Below are 20631 nucleotides of genomic sequence, written 5' to 3'. Positions count from 1 at the left end.
CAGAGAACCCTGCCCAGGCACATTACAGAGAACCCTGCCCAGGCACATTACAGAGAACCCTGCCCAGGTACATTACAGAGAACCCTGCCCAGGTACATTACAGAGAACCCTGCCCAGGTACATTACAGAGAACCCTGCCCAGGTACATTACAGAGAACCCTGCCCAGGTACATTACAGAGAACCCTGCCCAGGTACATTACAGAGAACCCTGCCCAGGTACATTACAGAGAACCCTGCCCAGGCACATTACAGAGAACCCTGCCCAGGCACATTACAGAGAACTCTGCCCAGGCACATTACAGAGAACCCTGCCCAGGCACATTACAGAGAACCCTGCCCAGGCACATTACAGAGAACCCTGCCCAGGTACATTACAAAGAACCCTGCCCAGGTACATTACAGAGAACCCTGCCCAGGTACATTACAGAGAACCCTGCCCAGGTACATTACAGAGAACCCTGATCAGGTACATTACAGAGAACCCTGCCCAGGTACATTACAGATAACCCTGCCCAGGCACATTACAGAGAACCCTGCCCAGGCACATTACAGAGAACCCTTCCCAGGTACATTACAGAGAACCCTGCCCAGGTACATTACAGAGAACCCTGCCCAGGTACATTACAGAGAACCCTGCCCAGGTACATTACAGAGAACCCTGCCCAGGTACATTACAGAGAACCCTGCCCAGGTACATTACAGAGAACCCTGCCCAGGTACATTACAGAGAACCCTGCCCAGGTACATTACAGAGAACCCTGCCCAGGTACATTACAGAGAACCCTGCCCAGGTACATTACAGAGAACCCTGCCCAGGTACATTACAGAGAACCCTGCCCAGGTACATTACAGAGAACCCTGCCCAGGCACATTACAGAGAACCCTGCCCAGGCACATTACAGAGAACCCTGCCCAGGCACATTACAGAGAACCCTGCCCAGGCACATTACAGAGAACCCTGCCCAGGCACATTACAGAGAACCCTGCCCAGGTACATTACAGAGAACCCTGCTCAGGTACATAACAGAGAACCCTGCCCAGGCACATTACAGAGAACCCTGCCCAGGTACATTACAGAGAACCCTGCCCAGGTACATTACAGAGAACCCTGCCCAGGTACATTACAGAGAACCCTGCCCAGGTACATTACAGAGAACCCTGCCCAGGTACATTACAGAGAACCCTGCCCAGGTACATTACAGAGAACCCTGCCCAGGTACATTACAGAGAACCCTGCCCAGGTACATTACAGAGAACCCTGCCCAGGTACATTACAGAGAACCCTGCCCAGGTACATTACAGAGAACCCTGCCCAGGTACATTACAGAGAACCCTGCCCAGGTACATTACAGAGAACCCTGCCCAGGTACATTACAGAGAACCCTGCCCAGGCACATTACAGAGAACCCTGCCCAGGCACATTACAGAGAACCCTGCCCAGGCACATTACAGAGAACCCTGCCCAGGCACATTACAGAGAACCCTGCCCAGGCACATTACAGAGAACCCTGCCCAGGTACATTACAGAGAACCCTGCCCAGGCACATTACAGAGAACCCTGCCCAGGCACATTACAGAGAACCCTGCCCAGGTACATTACAGAGAACCCTGCCCAGGCACATTACAGAGAACCCTGCCCAGGTACATTACAGAGAACCCTGCCCAGGCACATTACAGAGAACCCTGCCCAGGCACATTACAGAGAACCCTGCCCAGGTACATTACAGAGAACCCTGCCCAGGCACATTACAGAGAACCCTGCCCAGGTACATTACAGAGAACCCTGCCCAGGTACATTACAGAGAACCCTGCCCAGGCACATTACAGAGAACCCTGCCCAGGCACATTACAGATAACCCTGATCAGGTACATTACAGAGAACCCTGCCCAGGTACATTACAGAGAACCCTGCCCAGGTACATTACAGAGAACCCTGCCCAGGTACATTACAGAGAACCCTGCCCAGGCACATTACAGAGAACCCTGCCCAGGTACATTACAGAGAACCCTGCCCAGGTACATTACAGAGAACCCTGCCCAGGTACATTACAGAGAACCCTGCCCAGGTACATTACAGAGAACCCTGCCCAGGTACATTACAGAGAACCCTGCCCAGGCACATTACAGAGAACCCTGCCCAGGTACATTACAGAGAACCCTGCCCAGGTACATTACAGAGAACCCTGCCCAGGTACATTACAGAGAACCCTGCCCAGGTACATTACAGAGAACCCTGCCCAGGTACACACTCTGCCTACTTTCCTCATTCCCTTCTCTCTCGCTCCTCTCCTCTGCTTTCCTGATATTACCTTCTATCTTTCAATCTCCAAACCTCGGAATATTTGATTTCACTCCATCTGTAACGACAGTGGAGATGCTATCATGCAATTAAGTGTGCAAAGAGCAAAGACACAGCAGGATTGGGGGAATGTCTCCTACAGCCACATCATAAATACATTCGCTCTCTGTCTTCCTCCCAGTCCTATACATAACTCAAATGCATTCTCAGGCACACACACACACACACACACACACACACACACACACACACACACACACACACACACACACACACACACACACACACACACACACACACACACACACACACACACACACACACACACACACAGAGTGTCTCCTCGGGGTACTGAGCAGCTGATGCAGCCTCAGTTGTGCGTGTGCTGGATGAACATAAGGGAATCTCTCCTACTCTGCTAAAAAGAGCAGCACAGCCAATGGGCTTTACACCAGCATGCCGACCCACAGTAACACCTCTGATAGACTACCTAAAGCACTCCTGCATGACTACATTGGAGCACGGTTTGAATGTGCAAATTGTTTTGAACTTAGTTGTAGTGTGTGGTTGTGTTTGTGCAGGTAAGGGAGACGGGAGGTTGACTTTCAATGTTAGCTAGAGGAGATCTTCCTGGATGTGTCTTCAGGACCCTCTCTGGAGAGAGTGAGTAGGGAGAGGGGAAATGAGGGAAGAAAGGGTTCTCTTCTCCCTGCTCACTCTCTCCAGAGAGGGCCCTGAAGACACATCCAGCAAGATCTCCTCTAGCTAACATTGAAACCTTTTCTTCCCTCTTTTCCCTTCTCCCTCTTTATATCTCTATCCCCCCTTTTCCTGCGTCCTCTCAGTCGATGTGAATTAGCCGAATAAACCCCAGCTTGTAAAGCAGTCTGCTGAAATAAATCTTCAAGGAAGTAGATTTAGCAATCACAAAATATATATTATTTTCACTAATCCATGCTTCTCGGACTGCCAGCTATTGCCCAGCTAATTCCATAGACCTTTGCTACTGGCTTCTTATGACTGTACAAGGAGATTGAGGACAGACATGGTAGCTAGCTAGTTGAGAATGGCAATGGCAAGGATGGGCTAGTGGACTCACTGGGCTGACAGACACCATAGGTGTTTTGTGCTGGGATTCTGGGTGAGGATGGAGGCGAGCGCTGAATCTCATCTGCTGTAGAATCACATTAGCCAGCCTCTCAATGGCCACTCTGTGAGATGAGCTCATGCTAAAAGCCCCATCAATCTCATCAGTGTTTCAGTGGACCAGCACTCTGTGATATTAATGTCCCACAGAGGGAGAGTGGAGGAGGGAGGATCTGGTCAGAGGCTTTAAATGGCTCCGACAGCACAATGTGTCCATCATGACAGTAATGTGTCAATGGACCAAAGCTCTGTCATGTAGCAGCCTCTGGGGGGAGGTTAGATAAGAGTCAGTCTCTGGACAGCAGCTTATTGGGCCTTCAATAGCCAGACTGGCCAGTTGTGTTGGTCAGAGCGATTGACCAGTTTCTTAGGCGTGGTCTTAGACTAGCATCACCACTACTTAGAGTCTGTTAGCATCACTACAACCTTTACATTAAGATAGCACTGACAGAAACTTCACCCCCATGTTGACTCACCATCTGATTTGATTGTCCATAGTCCTCTGAGGTTATAACTCAAATATGCCATGTGTACTGTACTGTATGGCAAGGATCAATAGTCTCCTTAAATAGATGGTCTCTAGAGATGAAAGAAGAGAGAGTAAGAGTTGAGGGAAATGTGGTTGACTGGAAGTCAAGACCAGTTCAAATGAATGAAGAGCACTGCTCTACTGATTTGTTCTCACTTGAAAACAAATGAGAAATATGAAAAGGCATTACTGTGGAAAAATAACATTCCTTCCATGGAGAAGATAAAGCTGTAATCACGTAGCGCCAGGCCCTGAACGGGTACGTCTGTCACTGACAGTGATAAGCCCTCTCTGGAAATGTGCATTTCTGTTCCCCTCATGGTTTTATTAAATATATCCTCTGAGAAAGCCAAAGCTAACAGATATTGGCCAATGCTAGAGAGAGCAGGGAAAGAAAGAGAGAGAGCGACAGAGAAAGAGTGAAGGGAGTGAGAGAGCTGCTAATTCTCCTTTAAATAGAAAATGAGAATACTTCCAGGCAGTGGTGCAAAGTACTTAAGTAAAAAAATTAATATAAGTACCACTTAAGTAGGGGTATCTGTACTTTTACTTCACTACATTCCAAAAGAAAATTCTGTACTTTTTACTCCATACATTTTCCCTGACACCCAAAAGTACTCGATACATTTTGAATAGTTAGCAGGACAGGAAAATGGTCTAATTCACACACTTATTAAGATAACATCCCTGGTCATTCCTACTGCCTCTGATCTGGTGGACTCACAAAAAAAAGAACAAAACAAAGTGTGCGTGTTGGAGCGTGCTATCCGTAAATAAATAAAACACTAGAAAATGGTGCCATCTGGTTTGCTTAATATAAGTAATGTTTTACTTTTGATACTTAAGTATATTTTAGCAATTACATTTACTTCTGATACTTAAGTATATTTAAAACCAAATACTTTTAGACTTTAACTCAAATAGGATTTTACTGGGTGACTTTTACTTTTACTTGAGTCATTTTCTATTAAAGTATCTTTACTCTTACTCAAGTATGACAATTGGGTACTTTTTCCACCACTGCTTCCAGGTGTAACTCATGAAGATTTTCACTACTCACGTAGTACATTCTCACACTCTTAAAAGGGAGGGGGGAAAACAGCAGCACATGCAGTAGTATTGCAGAAGGGTAAGGAATACAGGCTCCTAAATTAAACTGCATTTACCATACGGTTAGTAAGTGGAAAACTGAAAGCGCGAACCATCGCATTTAACCATGGCAAGGTGACTGGGAATATGGCTGAATACAAACAGTGTAGTTATTCCCTCCGTAAGGCAATCAAACAGGCAAAACGTTAGCAGATGTTAATGCAAGTGTAGCGAAATGCTTGTGCTTCTAGTTCCGACAGTGCAGTAATATCTAACAAGTAATCTAACAATTCCCCAACAACTACCTAATACACACAAATCTAAAGGGTTGAATGAGAATATGAACATGTAAGTATATGGATGAGTGATGGCCGAGCGGCATAGGCAAGGTGCAATAGATGGTATAAAATACAGTATATACGTGATATGAGTAATGTAAGATATGTAAACATTATTGAAGTGGCATTATTTAGAGTGCATTGTATAAAGTGACTCGTGATCCATTCCTTAAAGTGGCCAGTGATTGGGTCTCAATATAGGCAGCAGCCTCTCTGAGTTAGTGATTGCTGTTTAGCAGTCTGATGGCCTTGAGATAGAAGCTGTTTTTCAGTCTCTCGGTCCCAGCTTTGATGCACCTGTTATGACCTCGCCTTCTGGATGGTAGCGGTGTGAACAGGCAGTGGCTCAGGTGGTTGATGTCCTTGATGATCCTTTTGGCCTTCCTTTGACATCGGGTGCTGTAGGTGTCATGGAGGGCAGGTAGTTTGCCACCGGTGATGCGTTGCGCAGACAGCACAACTCTCTGGAGAGCCTTTTGGTTGAGGGCGGTGCAGTTGCCGTACCAGTCGGTGATACAGCTCGACAGGATGCTCTCGATTGTGCATCTGTAAAAGTTTGTCAGGGTTTTGAGTGACAAGCCAAATTTCTTCAACCTCCTGTCTGTGTGAGTGGACCACTTCAGTTTGTCTGTGATGTGTATGCCGAGGAACTTAAAACTTTCCACCTTCTCCACTGCTGTCCCTTTGATGTGGATAGGGGGGTGCTCCCTCAGCTGTTTCCTGAAGTCCAAGATCATCTCCTTTGTTTTGTGGATGTTGAGTGAGAGGTTGTTTTCCTGACACCACACTCCGAGTGCCCTCACCTCCTCCCTGTAGGCTGTCTCGTCGTTGTTGGTAATCAAGCCCACTACTGTTGTGTCGTCTGCAAACTTGATGAGTGAGTTGGAGACGTGCATGGCCACGCAGTCATGGGTGAACAGGGTGTACAGGAGGGGGCTGAGCACGCACCCTTGTGGGACCCCAGTGTTGAGGGTCAGCAAAGTGGAGATGTTGATTCCTACTTTCACCACCTGGGGGCGGCCCGTCAGAAAGTTCAAGACCCAGTTGCACAGGGCGGGGTTGAGACCCAGGGCCTCCAGCTTGATAATGAGCTTGGAGGGTACTATGATGTTGAATGCTGAGCTCTAGTCAATGAACAGCATTCTTACATAGGTATTCCTTTTGTCCAGATGGGATAGGGTAGTGTGAAGAATGATGGCGATTGCGTCGTCTGTGGACCTGTTGGGGCGGTATGCAAACTGAAGTGGTTCTATGGTGGCCGGTAAGGTGGAGGTGATATGATCCTTGACTAGTCTCTCAAAGCCCTTCATGATGACAGAAGTGAGTGCTACGGGGCGGTAGTCATTTAGTTCAGTTATCTTTGACTTCTTGGGTACAGGAACAATGATAGCCATCTTGAAGCATGTGGGGACAAAAGACTGGGATAGGGAGCGATTGAATATGTCCGTGAACACATGCTCCGAGGACGCGGCTAGGGATGCCGTCTGGGTCAGCAGCCTTGCGAGAGTTAACAGGTTTAAATGTTTTACTCACGTCAGCCATTCCTTGTTAGCAGGCCGCTTATTATCCTCAAAGCGGGCAAAGAAGGTGTTTAGCTTGTCTGGAAGCGTGACATCGGTGTCCGTGACGTGGCTGGATTTCTTTTTGTAATCCGTGATTTCCTGTAGACCCTGCCACATACGTCTTGTGTCTGAGTCGTTGAATTGCAACTCCACCTTGTCCCTGTACTAGCACTTCGCTTGTTTGATTGCCTTACGGAGGGAATAGCTACACTGTTTATATTCAGACATATTCCCAGACCTCTTTCCATGGTTAAATGCGGTGGATCGCGCTTTTCATCCATCCACGGTTTTTGGTTAGGGTAGGTTTAATAGTCACAGTGGGTACCACATCTCCAATGCACTTCTTTAAAAATGCACTCACCGAGTCAGCGTATAAGTTGATGTTGTTCTCTGAGGCTGACCGGGAACATATTCCAGTCCGCGTGATCAAAACAATCTTGAGCGTGGCTTCCGATTGGTCGGACAAGCGTTGAATGGTTCTCATTACTGATACATCCTGTTTGAGTTTCTGCCTATAAGACGGAAGGAGCAACATGGCGTTGTGGCTGGATTTGCCGAAGGGATGGCGGGGGAGGGATTTGTATGCACCGCGGAAGTTAGAGTAGCAGTGGATGAGGGTATTGCGCATGCGTGTAGCGCAATCAATATGATGGAAAAATTTAGGTAGACTTGTTCTCAAATTTGCTTTGTTAAAATCCCCGGGTACAATAAATGCAGCCTCAGGATGTATGGTTTCCAATTTGCATATAGTCCAGTGAAGTTCCTTGATGGCCATCTTGGTGTCTGCTTGAGGGGGAATGTACACAGCTGTGACTGTAACTTACGAGAATTCTCTTGGAATGTAAAATGGCCGGCACTTGATTGTAGAATTCTAGATCGGGTGAGCAGAAGGACTTGAGTTCCTGTATGTTGATATGATTACACCATGAGTCGTTAATCATAAAGCATACACCCTCGCCCTTCCTTTTCCCAGAGAGGTGTTAATCTCTGTCGGCGCGCAGCATGGAGAAGCCCGGTTACTGAACCGATTCTGACAACATATCCCGAGAGAGCCATGTTTCCGTGAAACAGAGAACGTTACAATCTCTGATGTCTCTCTGTAAGGCAACCCTTGCTCGAATTTTGTATACGTTGTTGTCAAGAGACTGGACATTGGCTAGTAGTATATTCGGGAGCGGTGTGCGTTGTGCCCGTCTACGGAGCCTGGCCAGGTGGCCACTTCGTCTGCCCCTTCTGCGGCGTCGTTGTTTTGGATCGCCTACTGGAATTAGCTCCATTGTCCTGGGTGGTGGTCAGGAAAGTCGTATTCCTAGTCGTAATGTTGGTAAGTTGACGTTGCTCTTATATCCAATAGTTCTTCCCGGCTGTATGTAAAAATACTTAAGATTTCCTGGGGTAACAATGGAAAAAATAACACATAAAAAAAACAAAAATAATGCATAGTTTCCTAAGAACTCTAAGGGAAAACCAGTCACGTCGCAGACACCGAAGTCTTGCTTCCGGACAAGCTAAACACCTTCTTTGGCCACTTGGAGGATAACACAGTGCCACCGACGCGGCCCGCTACCAAGGACTGTGGGCTCTCCTTCTCCGTGGCCGACGTGAGTAAGACATTTAAGCGTGTTAACCCTCAAACCCTCAACTAAATCACTATCGCTCCGTAGCACACTTCTGTCATCATGAAGTGCTTAGAGAGAATAGTCAAGGATCATATCACCTCCACCTTACCGGACACCCTAGACCCACTTCAATTTGCTTACCGCCCCAATAGATCCACAGACGATGCCATCGCCATCACACTGCACAATCCCATCTGGACAAAAGGAATACCAATGTAAGAATGCTGTTCATTGACTATAGCTCAGCATTCAATACCATAGTACCCTCCAAGCTCATCATTAAGCTTGAGGCCCTGGGTCTGAACCCCGCCATGTGCAACTGGGTCCTGGACTTCCTGACTGGAGGCTAAAGAAATTTGTCTTGGTACCTAAAACCCTCACAAACTTTTACAGATACAGTGTATCTTAGTCTATGCCACTCTGACATTGCTCATCCTAATATTTATATATTCCTAATTCAATTCCTTTACTTTAGATTGTGTGTATTGTTAGATATTACTTGTTAGATATTACTGCACTGTTTGAGCTAGAAACACAAGCATTTCACTACACCCACAATAACATCTGCTAAACACGTGTATGTGACAAATAAAATGTAATTTGATCTATAGCCACATACTGTACATAGCCCGTTTAAAGCCTGATAGGTGTTCAGCTGTTCAGGGCTCTGAAGAGCATCCCCGTGAAAACAGGGGAAGTAGCTCTGTTGTCAGTCGGTTGCAGCAAAACAGAACAACTCCCGCTGGGTGAACAAATAGAGCAAAAAAAATCTGATTGCGTTTGCCTCCAGAGCCATTCAAATTATTGATCAGAGCTTTGTCTGTAAAGCAAGGAGGCTTTTTCAGCTAATGAGTAATTAGCATGTGTGCTGGATCTCCTGGAGCATACATGGATGCTGGCTTCCTCTTTATACAGTGCCGTGAAAAAGTATTTTCCCCTTTCTGATTTTCTCTATTTTTGCAGATTTTTCACACTGAATGTTATTAGATCTTCAACCAAAACTTAATATTAGATTAAGGGAACCTGAATAAAAATGTATTTACATTTATACTTGTTTTATTTATTGAGTTAAGTTTATTTTATGAAATTATGCAACACCCAATTCCCCTGTGTGAAAAGGTAATTGCTCCCTTACCCTCAATAACTGGTTGCGCCACCTTTAGCTGCAATGACTCCAACCAAATGCTTCCTGTAGTTGTTTTTCGCCAGACATGAATGGGACACATCTCATCCCAAAAGTTGACTCATATTTGCCAAAAGGCACCTAGATGATCCTCAAGACTCCTCTTAATAGAAGGAACCATGAATTCTGGTCTGTATCAGAATTCTACAGGAGAACGTCAGGCCATCCGTATGTGAACTGAAGCGCAACTGGGTCATGCAGCAAGACAATGATCCAAAACACACAATCAAGTTACATGAAAATCGCAAAAAAGTTTTGGAATGGCCTAGTCAAAGTCCAGACGTAATCCCAATTAAGATGATGTGGCAGGACTTGAAACTAGCAGTTCATTCTTGAAACCCCACAAACGTCGCTGAGTTAAAGCAGTTATGCATGGAAGAGTGGGCCAAAATTCCTCCACAGCGACGTGAGAGACTGATCAACAACTACAGGAAGCGTTTGGAGTCATTGCAACTAAAAGGTGGCACAACCAGTTAATGAGTGTAAGGAGGCAATTACTTTTTCACACATGGGTGTTGCATTTTTTATGAAATAAATGAAATGTAAATGTTGTGTTATTTGTTCACTCAGGTTCCCTTTATCTAATATTAGGTTTTGGTTGACGATCTGATAACATACAGAATCAAAAATATGCAACAGTAGAGAAAATTAGAAAGGAGGCAAATTCTTTTTCATAGCACTGTATACAGAAAGACATTCACTGTAAAAGGTATGGCTTTGTTATTCAAATAGGCCTTTCTTCCAAACATATACTGCATATGGTGTAGATGAGAACAGGGAGAAAACAGGAAGATGAAATGGAAAAAGGCACATTACTATGAACTTCCTATTGCAGTCTCTTTCTCTCCTTCGCTTTCTATTTCAATTTCTCACTTTTCATCTCTTCACATCTGAGTTTCTCTCTTGAAGCCTTCTTCCAGGACCACAGGGGAGACTAGATCTCATTAGCTGCATTCGTTGCTCTCCTGGTCTGTGCTGAATGGAAGGCACCCTCTGAGCTTCACTCCCCCGGCCCCCAATCACCCACTCACGGTACCTCACAAATGGCATTACTATTGCTCTTCCCTTAAATCTACTATTGCAGCCTCTGTCACTCTATACATCCACCCTAGTCTCTCTCCATCCAGTTATTGCACCCAGTTCCATCGCCACCTGTGTTGACCTCATCTCAGGCTCCAGCAAGGCACTGTGCTCCCCAGCCATGACAGGCAGAGCAGGGCCTGGTGCTGATGCAGCAGGAGTCACTCCCACAGAGAGCCATGGATAGAGAAGCATTAAGCTGCACTGTCTATCTCTATTCTGACTGACACATAGCACACTAAACCGTTAGAGCTTCAGCGACCACACAGAGGGGGGTTGAACTACAGGGCACATCTCCTCTCGCCTCTCTATACACAGCTGAGCACATATTTGTTTATTTGGATCCCCATTAACTTTTGCAGAAGCAGCTATTCTTCCTGGGGTCCACAAAAAAACACAATGACCAAAACAAAACAAAACACTGGTACACAAGAACAGTCACACAAATTTTAAATACAACAATATACAAACAATACAACACAAAAATAATGTGTATGTAACATGCTGACCACACTGCTCGCGTTACGTGCGCGAGCGTAGCAAAATAAATGTACACAACTCTGCCAGGACCTAGGATCAAGAGAGACACTTAAGTGTTTTAGTACTATATCTCTTGACACAATGATGAAAATAATCATGATGATAATCAATAAATCATCCCCTAAACCTTCAAGCTGCATACTGGATCCTATTCCAGCTAAACTACTGAAAGAGCTGCTTCATGTGCTTGGCCCTCCTATGTTGAACATAATAAACGGCTCTCTATCCACCGGATGTGTACCAAACTCACTAAAAGTGGCAGTAATAAAGCCTCTCTTGAAAAAGCCAAACCTTGACCCACAAAATATAAAAAACTATCGGCCTATATCGAATCTTCCATTTCTCTCAAAAATTTAGAAAAAGCTGTTGCACAGCAACTCACTGCCTTCCTGATGACAAACAATGTATACGAAATGCTTCAGTCTGGTTTTAGACCCCATCATAGCACTGAGACTGCACTTGTGAAGGTGGTAAATGACCTTTTAATGGCGTCAGACCGAGGCTCTGCATCTGTCCTCGTGCTACTAGACTTTAGTGCTGCCTTTGATACCATCGATCACCACATTCTTTTGGAGAGACTGGAAACCCAAATTGGTCTACACGGACAAGTTCTGGCCTGGTTTAGATCTTATCTGTCAGAAAGATATCAGTTTGTCTCTGTGAATGGTTTGTCCTCTGACAAATCAACTGTACATTTCGGTGTTCCTCAAGGTTCCGTTTTAGGACCACTATTGTTTTCACTATATATTTTACCTCTTGGGGAAGTCATTCGAAAACATAATGTTAACTTTCACTGCTATGCGGATGACACACAGCTGTACATTTCAATGAAACATGGTGAAGCCCCAAAATTGCCCTCGCTAGAAGCCTGTGTTTCAGACATATGGAAGTGGATGGCTGAAAACGTTCTACTGACAATTAATCTTGATGGTTGTAAAGTCATCTCAAATAAAACTGTGAAGGACCTCGGCGTTACTCTGGACCCTGATCTCTCTTTTGACGAACATATCAAGACTGTTTCAAGGACAGCTTTTTTTTCCATCTACGTAACATTGCAAAAATCCGAAATTTTCTGTCCAAAAAGGATGCAGAAAAATTAATCCATGCTTTTGTTACTTCTAGGTTAAACTACTGCAATGCTTTACTTTCCGGCTACCCGGATAAAGCACTAAATAAACTTCAGTTAGTGCTAAATACGGCTGCTAGAATCCTGACTAGAACCAAGAAATTTGATCATATTACTCCAGTGCTAGCTTCCCTACCTATCTTGGGCTTGCTCCTACCTATCTTTCCGAGTTGGTCCTGCCGTACATACCTACATGTACGCTACGGTCACAAGACGCAGGCCTCCTAATTGTCCCTAGAATATCTAAGCAAACAGCTGGAGGCAGGGCTTTCTCCTATAGATCTCCATTTTTATGGAATGGTCTGCCTACCCATGTGAGAGAAGCAGACTCGGTCTCAACCTTTAAGTCTTTACTGAAGACTTATCTCTTCAGTAGGTCATATGATTGAGTGTAGTCTGGCCCAGGAGTGTGAAGGTGAACGGAAAGGCACTGGAGCAACGAACCGCCCTTGCTGTCTCTGCCTGGCCGGTTCCCCTCTCTCCACTGGGATTCTCTGCCTCTAACCCTATTACAGGGGCTGAGTCACTGGCTTACTGGTGCTCTTTCATGCCGTCCCTTGAGTGGGTTGAGTTACTGGCGTGATCTTCCTGTCTGGGTTGGCGCCCCCCCTTGGTTTGTGCTGTGGTGGAGATCTTTGTGGGCTATACTCGGCCTTGTCTCAGGATTGTAAGTTGGTGGTTGAAGATAACCCTCTAGTGGTGCGGGGGCTGTGCTTTGGCAAAGTGGGTGGGGTTATATCCTTCCTGTTTGGCCCTGTCCGGGGGTATCATTGGATGGGGCCACAGTGTCTCCTGACCCCTCCTGTCTCAGCCTCCAGTATTTATGCTGCAGTAGTTTATGTGTCGGGGGGCTAGGGTCAGTTGGTTATATCTGGAGTACTTCTCCTGTCTTATCCGGTGTCCTGTGTGAATTTAAGTATGCTCTCTCTAATTCTCTCCTTCTCTCTTTCTTTCTCTCTCTCGGAGGACCTGAGCCCTAGGACCATGCGTCAGGACTACCGGGCATGATGACTCCTTGCTGTCCCCAGTCCACCTGGCCTTGCTGCTGTTCCAGTTTCAACTGTTCTGCCTGCGGCTATGGAACCCTGACCTGTCCACCGGACGTGCTACCTGTCCCAGACCTGATGTTTTCAACTCTCTAGAGACCGCAGGAGCGGTAGAGATACTCTTAATGATCGGCTATGAAAAGCCAACTGACATTTACTCCTGAGGTGCTGACTTGCTACACCCTCGATAACTACTGTGATTATTATTATTTGACCATGCTGGTCATTTATGAACATTTGAACATCTTGGCCATGTTCTGTTATAATCTCCACCCGGCACAGCCAGAAGAGGACTGGCCACCCCTCATAGCCTGGTTCCTCTCTAGGTTTCTTCCTAGGTTTTGGCCTTTCTAGGGAGTTTTTCCTAGCCACCGTGCTTCTACACCCGCATTGCTTGCTGTTTGGGGTTTTAGGCTGGGTTTCTGTACAGCACTTCGAGATATTAGCTGATGTACGAAGGGCTATATAAAATAAACTTGATGATACGTGTTATTCAATCATTTCATCCAAACTGTTCGCGCGTGTATGAGTAGCCAGGCGCTAAAATAGAACTTGGTTCTATTTTTGATGCTTGACGCGCTGCAAGATCAATGAGATGTTGTTCAATCTGTTTTGTAAAGGTAATTTTGCTGTTTGCTTGAGTAATTGGAAGGGAGTTCCAAGCAATCATGATTCTGTATAATACTGTGCGTTGCTGTGAATTTATTTTGGACTTGGGGACTGTGAAAAGACCCCTGGTGGCATGCCTTATGGGGTATGTATGGGTGTCTGAGCTGAATGTTATTTGATTATGCAAACAATCTTGAATTTTCATCACAGTAATATTTATCATAAAAGCTAGATGAGAAGCAGTTAATCTTTCATCAACCAGGAAAGACTGGCATGCATGTTGTTGATGTTAGTTCTGTATGTGCAGTTAAGGGCAAGGCATCCTGCTCTTGTTTTGAGCAAGCTGCAGCTTTGCTAGGTCTTTCTTTGCTGCATTTGACCATATTACTGGACAATAATCAAGATGGAACAATGCCAGAGCCTGAACAACTAGTATATGCAATTTTTGTGTCAAAGACGTATTTAAAGATCAGTTTATTATTAATCACCCATTCTAATACTGCCTAACTCCTTATTTAGAATTTCAGTGAGAACACTGGCTTTGGGTGCTGACATGTAGAGTGTAGAATCATCTGCATGCATAGTCATTCTAGCTTTGTGTAAGATCAATGGCAAATCATTTGTAAAAATAGAGAAGAGTAACGGCCCAAGGAAACTGCCCTGAGGGACACCGCACTGTACATATCTGATGTTAGCGAAGCTTCCATTGAAGAACACTCTCTGAGTTCTATTGGATAAATACAACTCTCCAACCATGTGATGGCAGGTGATGTAAAGTAAAAGCAAGCAAGTTTCTTCAATAACAATTTATGATCAATAATATCAAAGGCTGCACTGAAATCTTTATTTTTTTATGTATTTTTCATTTAACTAGGCAAGTCAGTTAAGAACAAATTCTTATTTACAATGACGGCCTACCCTGAAATCTAACAATACACCTCCAACTATCATCTTATTATCCATTTATTTTAACCAATCATTAGTCATCTGAGTCAGTGCAGTACAAGTTGAGTGCCCTTTTCGATATATATGCTGAGAGTCACTAATTAACTTGTTCTCTGAAAAATAGCATTGTATTTGGTCAAACACAATTCTCTCCATCAGTTTACTAAGAACAGGCAGCAAACTGATAGGGTGGCTGTTAGAGGCAACAAAGGGTGCTTTAGCTTCCTTCCATGCCTGTGGACACACTCCTTTAGGCTTTGGTTAAAGATTTAGCAAATAGAGGTGGCAATACAGTCTGCTACCATTCTCAATAGTTTCCCATTAAGGTTGTCTATACCTGGTGTGTCACGGCTGTTGAAGGAGGACCACGGTGCAGCGTGGTGAGCCTACATTTTCTTAATTGAATAAAAATGACGCCGAACAAAAACAACAAACACTACAAAAACAAACCGTGAAGCTACAGGCTATGTGCCCTAAACAAAAGTCAGCTTCCCACAAACACAGGTGGAAAAAAGAGCTACCTAAATATGGTTCCCAATCAGAGACAACGATAGACAGCTGTCCCTGATTGAGAACCATACCCGGCCAAAACATAGAAATAGAAAATCATAGAAACACAAAACATAGAATGCCCGCCCTGACCAAACCAAAATAGAGACATAAAAAGGATCTAGGGGAGGGACTGGGTGGGCATCTATCCACGGTGGCAGCTCTGGTGCGGGACGCAGACCCCGCTCCACCGCTGGCTCACCCCACTTTGGTGGCACCTCTGGTGCGGGGACCCTCGTCGCCAACCCCGGACTGGGCACCCTCGTTGGCTCTGGACTGGAGAATGTTGCTTGAGGCTCCGGACTGCCGAACGTCGCATGAGGCTCCGGACTGGAGGCCTTCGCTGGAGGCTCCGGACTGGAGGCCTACGTTGGAGGTTTCGTGCCATGACTCCTCACTGGAGGCTTCGTGCCATGGATCATCACTGGAGGCTTCGGGCCATGGATCATCACTGGAGGCTTCTTGCCATGGATCATCACTGGAGGCTTCTTGCCATGGATCATCACTGGAGGCTTCGTGCCATGGATCATCACTGGAGGCTTCGTGCCATGGATCATCACTGGAGGCTTCTTGCCATGGATCATCACTGGAGGCTTCTTGCCATGGATCATCACTGGAGGCTTCGTGCCATGGATCATCACTGGAGGCTTCGTGCCATGGATCATCACTGGAGGCTTCTTGCCATGGATCATCACTGGAGGCTTCTTGCCATGGATCATCACTGGAGGCTTCGTGCCATGGATCATCACTGGAGGCTTCGTGCCATGGATCATCACTGGAGGCTTCTTGCCATGGATCATCACCGGAGGCTTCGAGCCATGGATCATCACTGGAGGGAGGAGACGTATGGGCAGTCTGGTACGTTGAGCTGCCACAGGGCTCACCAGGCTGGGGAGACACACAGGAGGATTAATTCTAGGCGCAGGCACAGGACTCACCAGGCTGGAGAGACATACAGGAGGCCCTGTCCTAGGCAGAGGCACCGGATACACTGGGCCGTGGAGGCGCACTGGAGGTCTCGAGCTAGGAGCCTGCACAACACGTCCTGGCTGGATGGTTACTTTCGCCCTGCAGATGCGGGGCGCAGGTACAGGACGCACTGGGCTGTGCAGACGCACCGGAGACACAGTGCGCAGAGCCGGCGCAGGATATCCTGGGCCAAGGAGACGCACTGGAGGTCTGTAGAGCAGGACTGGCACAGCCCTTCCTGGCTGGATGCTCACCCTAGCCCGGCAGATGCGGGGAGCTGGAATGTAGCGCACCGGGCTATGCACGCGCACTGGAGACACCGTGCGCTCCACCGCATAACACGGTGCCTGACCAGTACGACGCTCGCCACGGTAAGCACGGGGAGTTGGCTTAGGTCTCCAACCTGACTCAGCCACACTCCCCGTGTTCCCCCCCAACAATTTTTGGGGGGCTGCCTCTCGGGCTTCCTTGCCAGCCGTGTTCCCTCGTAACGATGCCGCTCTGCTTTCGTTGCTGCCTCCGCCTTCCTTAATGCTTCCACCTGTTCCCATGGAAGGCGATCCCTTCCGGACAGGATCTCCTCCCATGTCCAGAATCCCTTGCCGTTCAGGATGTCCTCCCATGTCCATTCCTCCTTTCTACCACACTGCTTGGTCCGTTGGTGGTGGGAAGTTCTGTCACGGCCGTTAAAAGATGGACCAAGGTGCAGCGTGGTGAGCCTACATTTTCTTAATTCAATAAAAATGACGCCGAACAAAAACAACAAACACTACAAAAACAAACCGTGAGGCTACAGGCTATGTGCCCTAAACAAAAGTCAGCTTCCCACAAACACAGGTGGAAAAAAGAGCTATCTAAGTATGGTTCCCAATCAGAGACAACGATAGTCAGCTGTCCATAATTGAGAACCATACCCGGCCAAAACATAGAAATAGAAAATCATAGAAACACAAAACATAGAATGCCCACCCCAACTCACGCCCTTACCAAACCAAAATAGAGACATAAAAAGGATCTCTAAGGTCAGGGCGTGACATGGTGACTTATCAATATTGATGAATAACAATAGTTTTTCCACCTCTCCCACACTAACTGCAATAAATTCAAAACAGCAATTCGTCTCTTTCATTATTAGATCTTTTATACAAAAATACGATGGTTCACTGTTCAATGTTGTCATTTCACTTTAGAGTTTTTCCACTTTACTAGTGAAATAGTCATTGAAATTACTGGCAATATCAAAAGGTTTCGTTATAAATGACCGTTAACTTCAATGAACGATGGAGATGAATTGGGGTTTCTGGCCAAGATATAATTTAAGGTACTCTAAAGCTTTTTTCCATTGTATTTTGTCATTTATCTTGGTTTGGTAATATAATTTCTTCTTCTTTTTGTTAAGTTTAGTCACAAAATAGAGATGGTTAACTACAATACCCATCTATCTCTACTGACCTGGATAACATCGTGAGCCTGACGGATAATTATGTAAAGTGCTAATTGCGTCATCGATACCTTCCTGTAGCAATCACAAAGCAGCTCGACATGGCTAATAAAGAAGCATAATAATGGGATTTTTTTTTTTTTACAAACAGGATGGTATTCTAAAACTGGGAACAATAGCAGCCATTCTCCTCTTTCCAGATTAACATTTCCAACTGAATTAAGCAAACAAACAAAACAATAAAACAACAGAACATAGAAAGACTTGACTATAAATAATGGGGGAGCAACTTTTAAGAGCATTAGTGGCACATTTCCGGAATGCTGCCCTGCAGAATTGGTTTTGATCAAACTCACTGACCGTGATGGGGCATTAGGGATGGAGGAATTGAGAGGGAGCTAAAGAGACGGTGAGAGAGAGACAGACGGACAGAGAGAGAGATGATTAAGAGGGACAGAGAGCATGTGGTGGGGAAGAGAAGGGAGCATCTGAGGTTTGTGTGTGTGTGTGTGTGTGTGTGTGTGTGTGTGTGTGTGTGTGTGTGTGTGTGTGTGTGTGTGTGTGTGTGTGTGTGTGTGTGTGTGTGTGTGTGTGTGTGTGTGTGTGTGTGTGTGTGTGTGTGTGTGTGTGTGTGTATGTATGTAAAAGTCTAGGGGTGAGATCAGGGAGAGGAGCCAGCCCCGACCCCCAGTTCCAGCCCCTATCCCCAGCTCCAGTCCCTTAGCCTTAGCGCCAACCCCAGTTCCATCCCTTCTCAGCGCTGTGCCTTCGCATTCCTGAGGTCTGGCCCAGCGCCAGACAGTCCTACCCACAGAGGCAGGCCAGAATGGCAACAATGAGCAGAGCCCCAGACACTCATCCCCTCACAATACAAACAACGTCATCACCATTGCCACACTGACTGACTCTCATACCTCCACTATCAGTCACAGTAAGAAACACAGTTGTCAACAACATTACAATAGAGCCACTATCGCTAATGACTGCACAATAACAAAAGACATAACATTTATTTAGTCATAAACACACAGTATAATTTTCTGCTAGCTCAACTCAAAGTTCCTTTTCATGACCTACAACTGAAACTTAAAAAACACACCAAGGACAGTGCCGATGACGAACAAGCATCAAGAGTGACAAGCCCACTTCAACACAACAGCCAACAGGCTTTGGAGCAAGAATACAGGGACTCTGCAATAAGGTCAACATCAATAGCAGAGAGCTTTAACCAACAATGTAAGCTACCAATGAGGATAAATATATATACTCTTAGCCCCCTCCCATCCCATCCCTCTCTCCATGATGCAGCCTCACCTCTCTTCTGGATGATGATCCTGAGCAGTGGGTTGGCTGAGGAGAGGGCTTTGTAGAAGTTGTCATCATTGTTGATTGGCAGCAGGTCACCCTGGATGTCAGCATATCCCAGCAGCACTTCCACACCGGGGATGTGGTGAACGGTCTGCAGCAGCCGGTAAAACTCCTGAAAGCCACAGGTGCCGCTCTTCTTCAAAGCGAAACGTCTGTACTCAGCCTCAAACTGGAAAACAAAAAGGTCAGAGAATATTGTGTCATGAAAGCAAACTCATGAAGAATGGTGCATCATGACATCAATTTTACAACAAACAACAGACTCCAACATAAGCCTCGGCCATGACATTGCCATTCACTGCTAACCCAACCATTCACAATTCACCTATATTCCACCATCGCTTTTCATTGTCTTGCATGCATTCTGCATTCTTCAAAACATAACCTAGGTATTACTTTTACATCACAGAGCTTGACATGTAGACATCGTCCAGTATGTAACAACTGGAGTCATGTTCTGAGACTTCCTATTAGATGCAGCAGGGAGCAGGGCACAGCCCAATGATAACACAGTGGATTGTTGATCATTGTGCGGTAGCCGTGTAGCACAAATACATAAAGAGCGCTGAGGGGACAACACAAGATGTGAGCTGTGCTTGTCTGTGTGGAGATGCTGCCCTGCACAGTCAGTGAATTTCTCTCTGAGGTGCTTCTCACATAGAAACACACACAGCAGGTTGTCACTCCTCTAACACAATGTGCAATCCCATCAATGTTTGGTGCCACTTACTTCCCCAATCACAAAGACAGGGAGACACATATACGACAGATTACAGAGTAAAGGAAAAACAGGCAGGATGAGCAAACAGTGCTAGACAGTATAGAGAGTACTGCATGGTGCACCACCCGTTTAAAATCCATTGGCTGTTTTCATGATAACATGATTGACTGGTTTGTGTGTCCAACCATATTTACAGTCTGAAACAAATAATGGGATATGCACTCAGTGATTGTGGGCTCTCACAGAAAATGAGTGGGTCTACTCTACGCTTCTTTTCCTCTCCATTTAAGAAGAATACATTGCATGCTTTACTGAGCAGGAGGGGTGACTGATTATGCCATTTCCACCCAAAAACAGAAAAGAGAGGAAGCAAGGGGAAGATATCAGAACATTGGACATTGGGGAATAATAACATATTGTACAGGATACATTTGTACTGTAGTGAAGCAGTCTCTATAGTAATGCAAGGTC

The 20631-nt window shown here is 45.8% G+C and overlaps 1 protein-coding gene across 1 annotated transcript in view; it reads right to left on the bottom strand.

Annotated features, from left to right (window-relative positions):
• Positions 1 to 20631, bottom strand: part of LOC120066676 (partitioning defective 6 homolog alpha-like) — a 42409-nt gene that overhangs the window by 13006 nt on the left and 8772 nt on the right. Inside the window, exon 2 of the mRNA XM_039018110.1 lies at positions 19386 to 19608. Coding sequence (XP_038874038.1) covers positions 19386 to 19608 — 223 coding nt within the window. The remainder of the gene's footprint in view (positions 1 to 19385; positions 19609 to 20631) is intronic.

The sequence above is a fragment of the Salvelinus namaycush genome, chromosome 21 (genome assembly GCF_016432855.1).
Source record: "Salvelinus namaycush isolate Seneca chromosome 21, SaNama_1.0, whole genome shotgun sequence".
NCBI lineage: Eukaryota > Metazoa > Chordata > Actinopteri > Salmoniformes > Salmonidae > Salvelinus > Salvelinus namaycush.
Note: the sequence above shows the minus strand (reverse complement) of the source record. Positions and strands in the feature narration are given on the sequence as shown.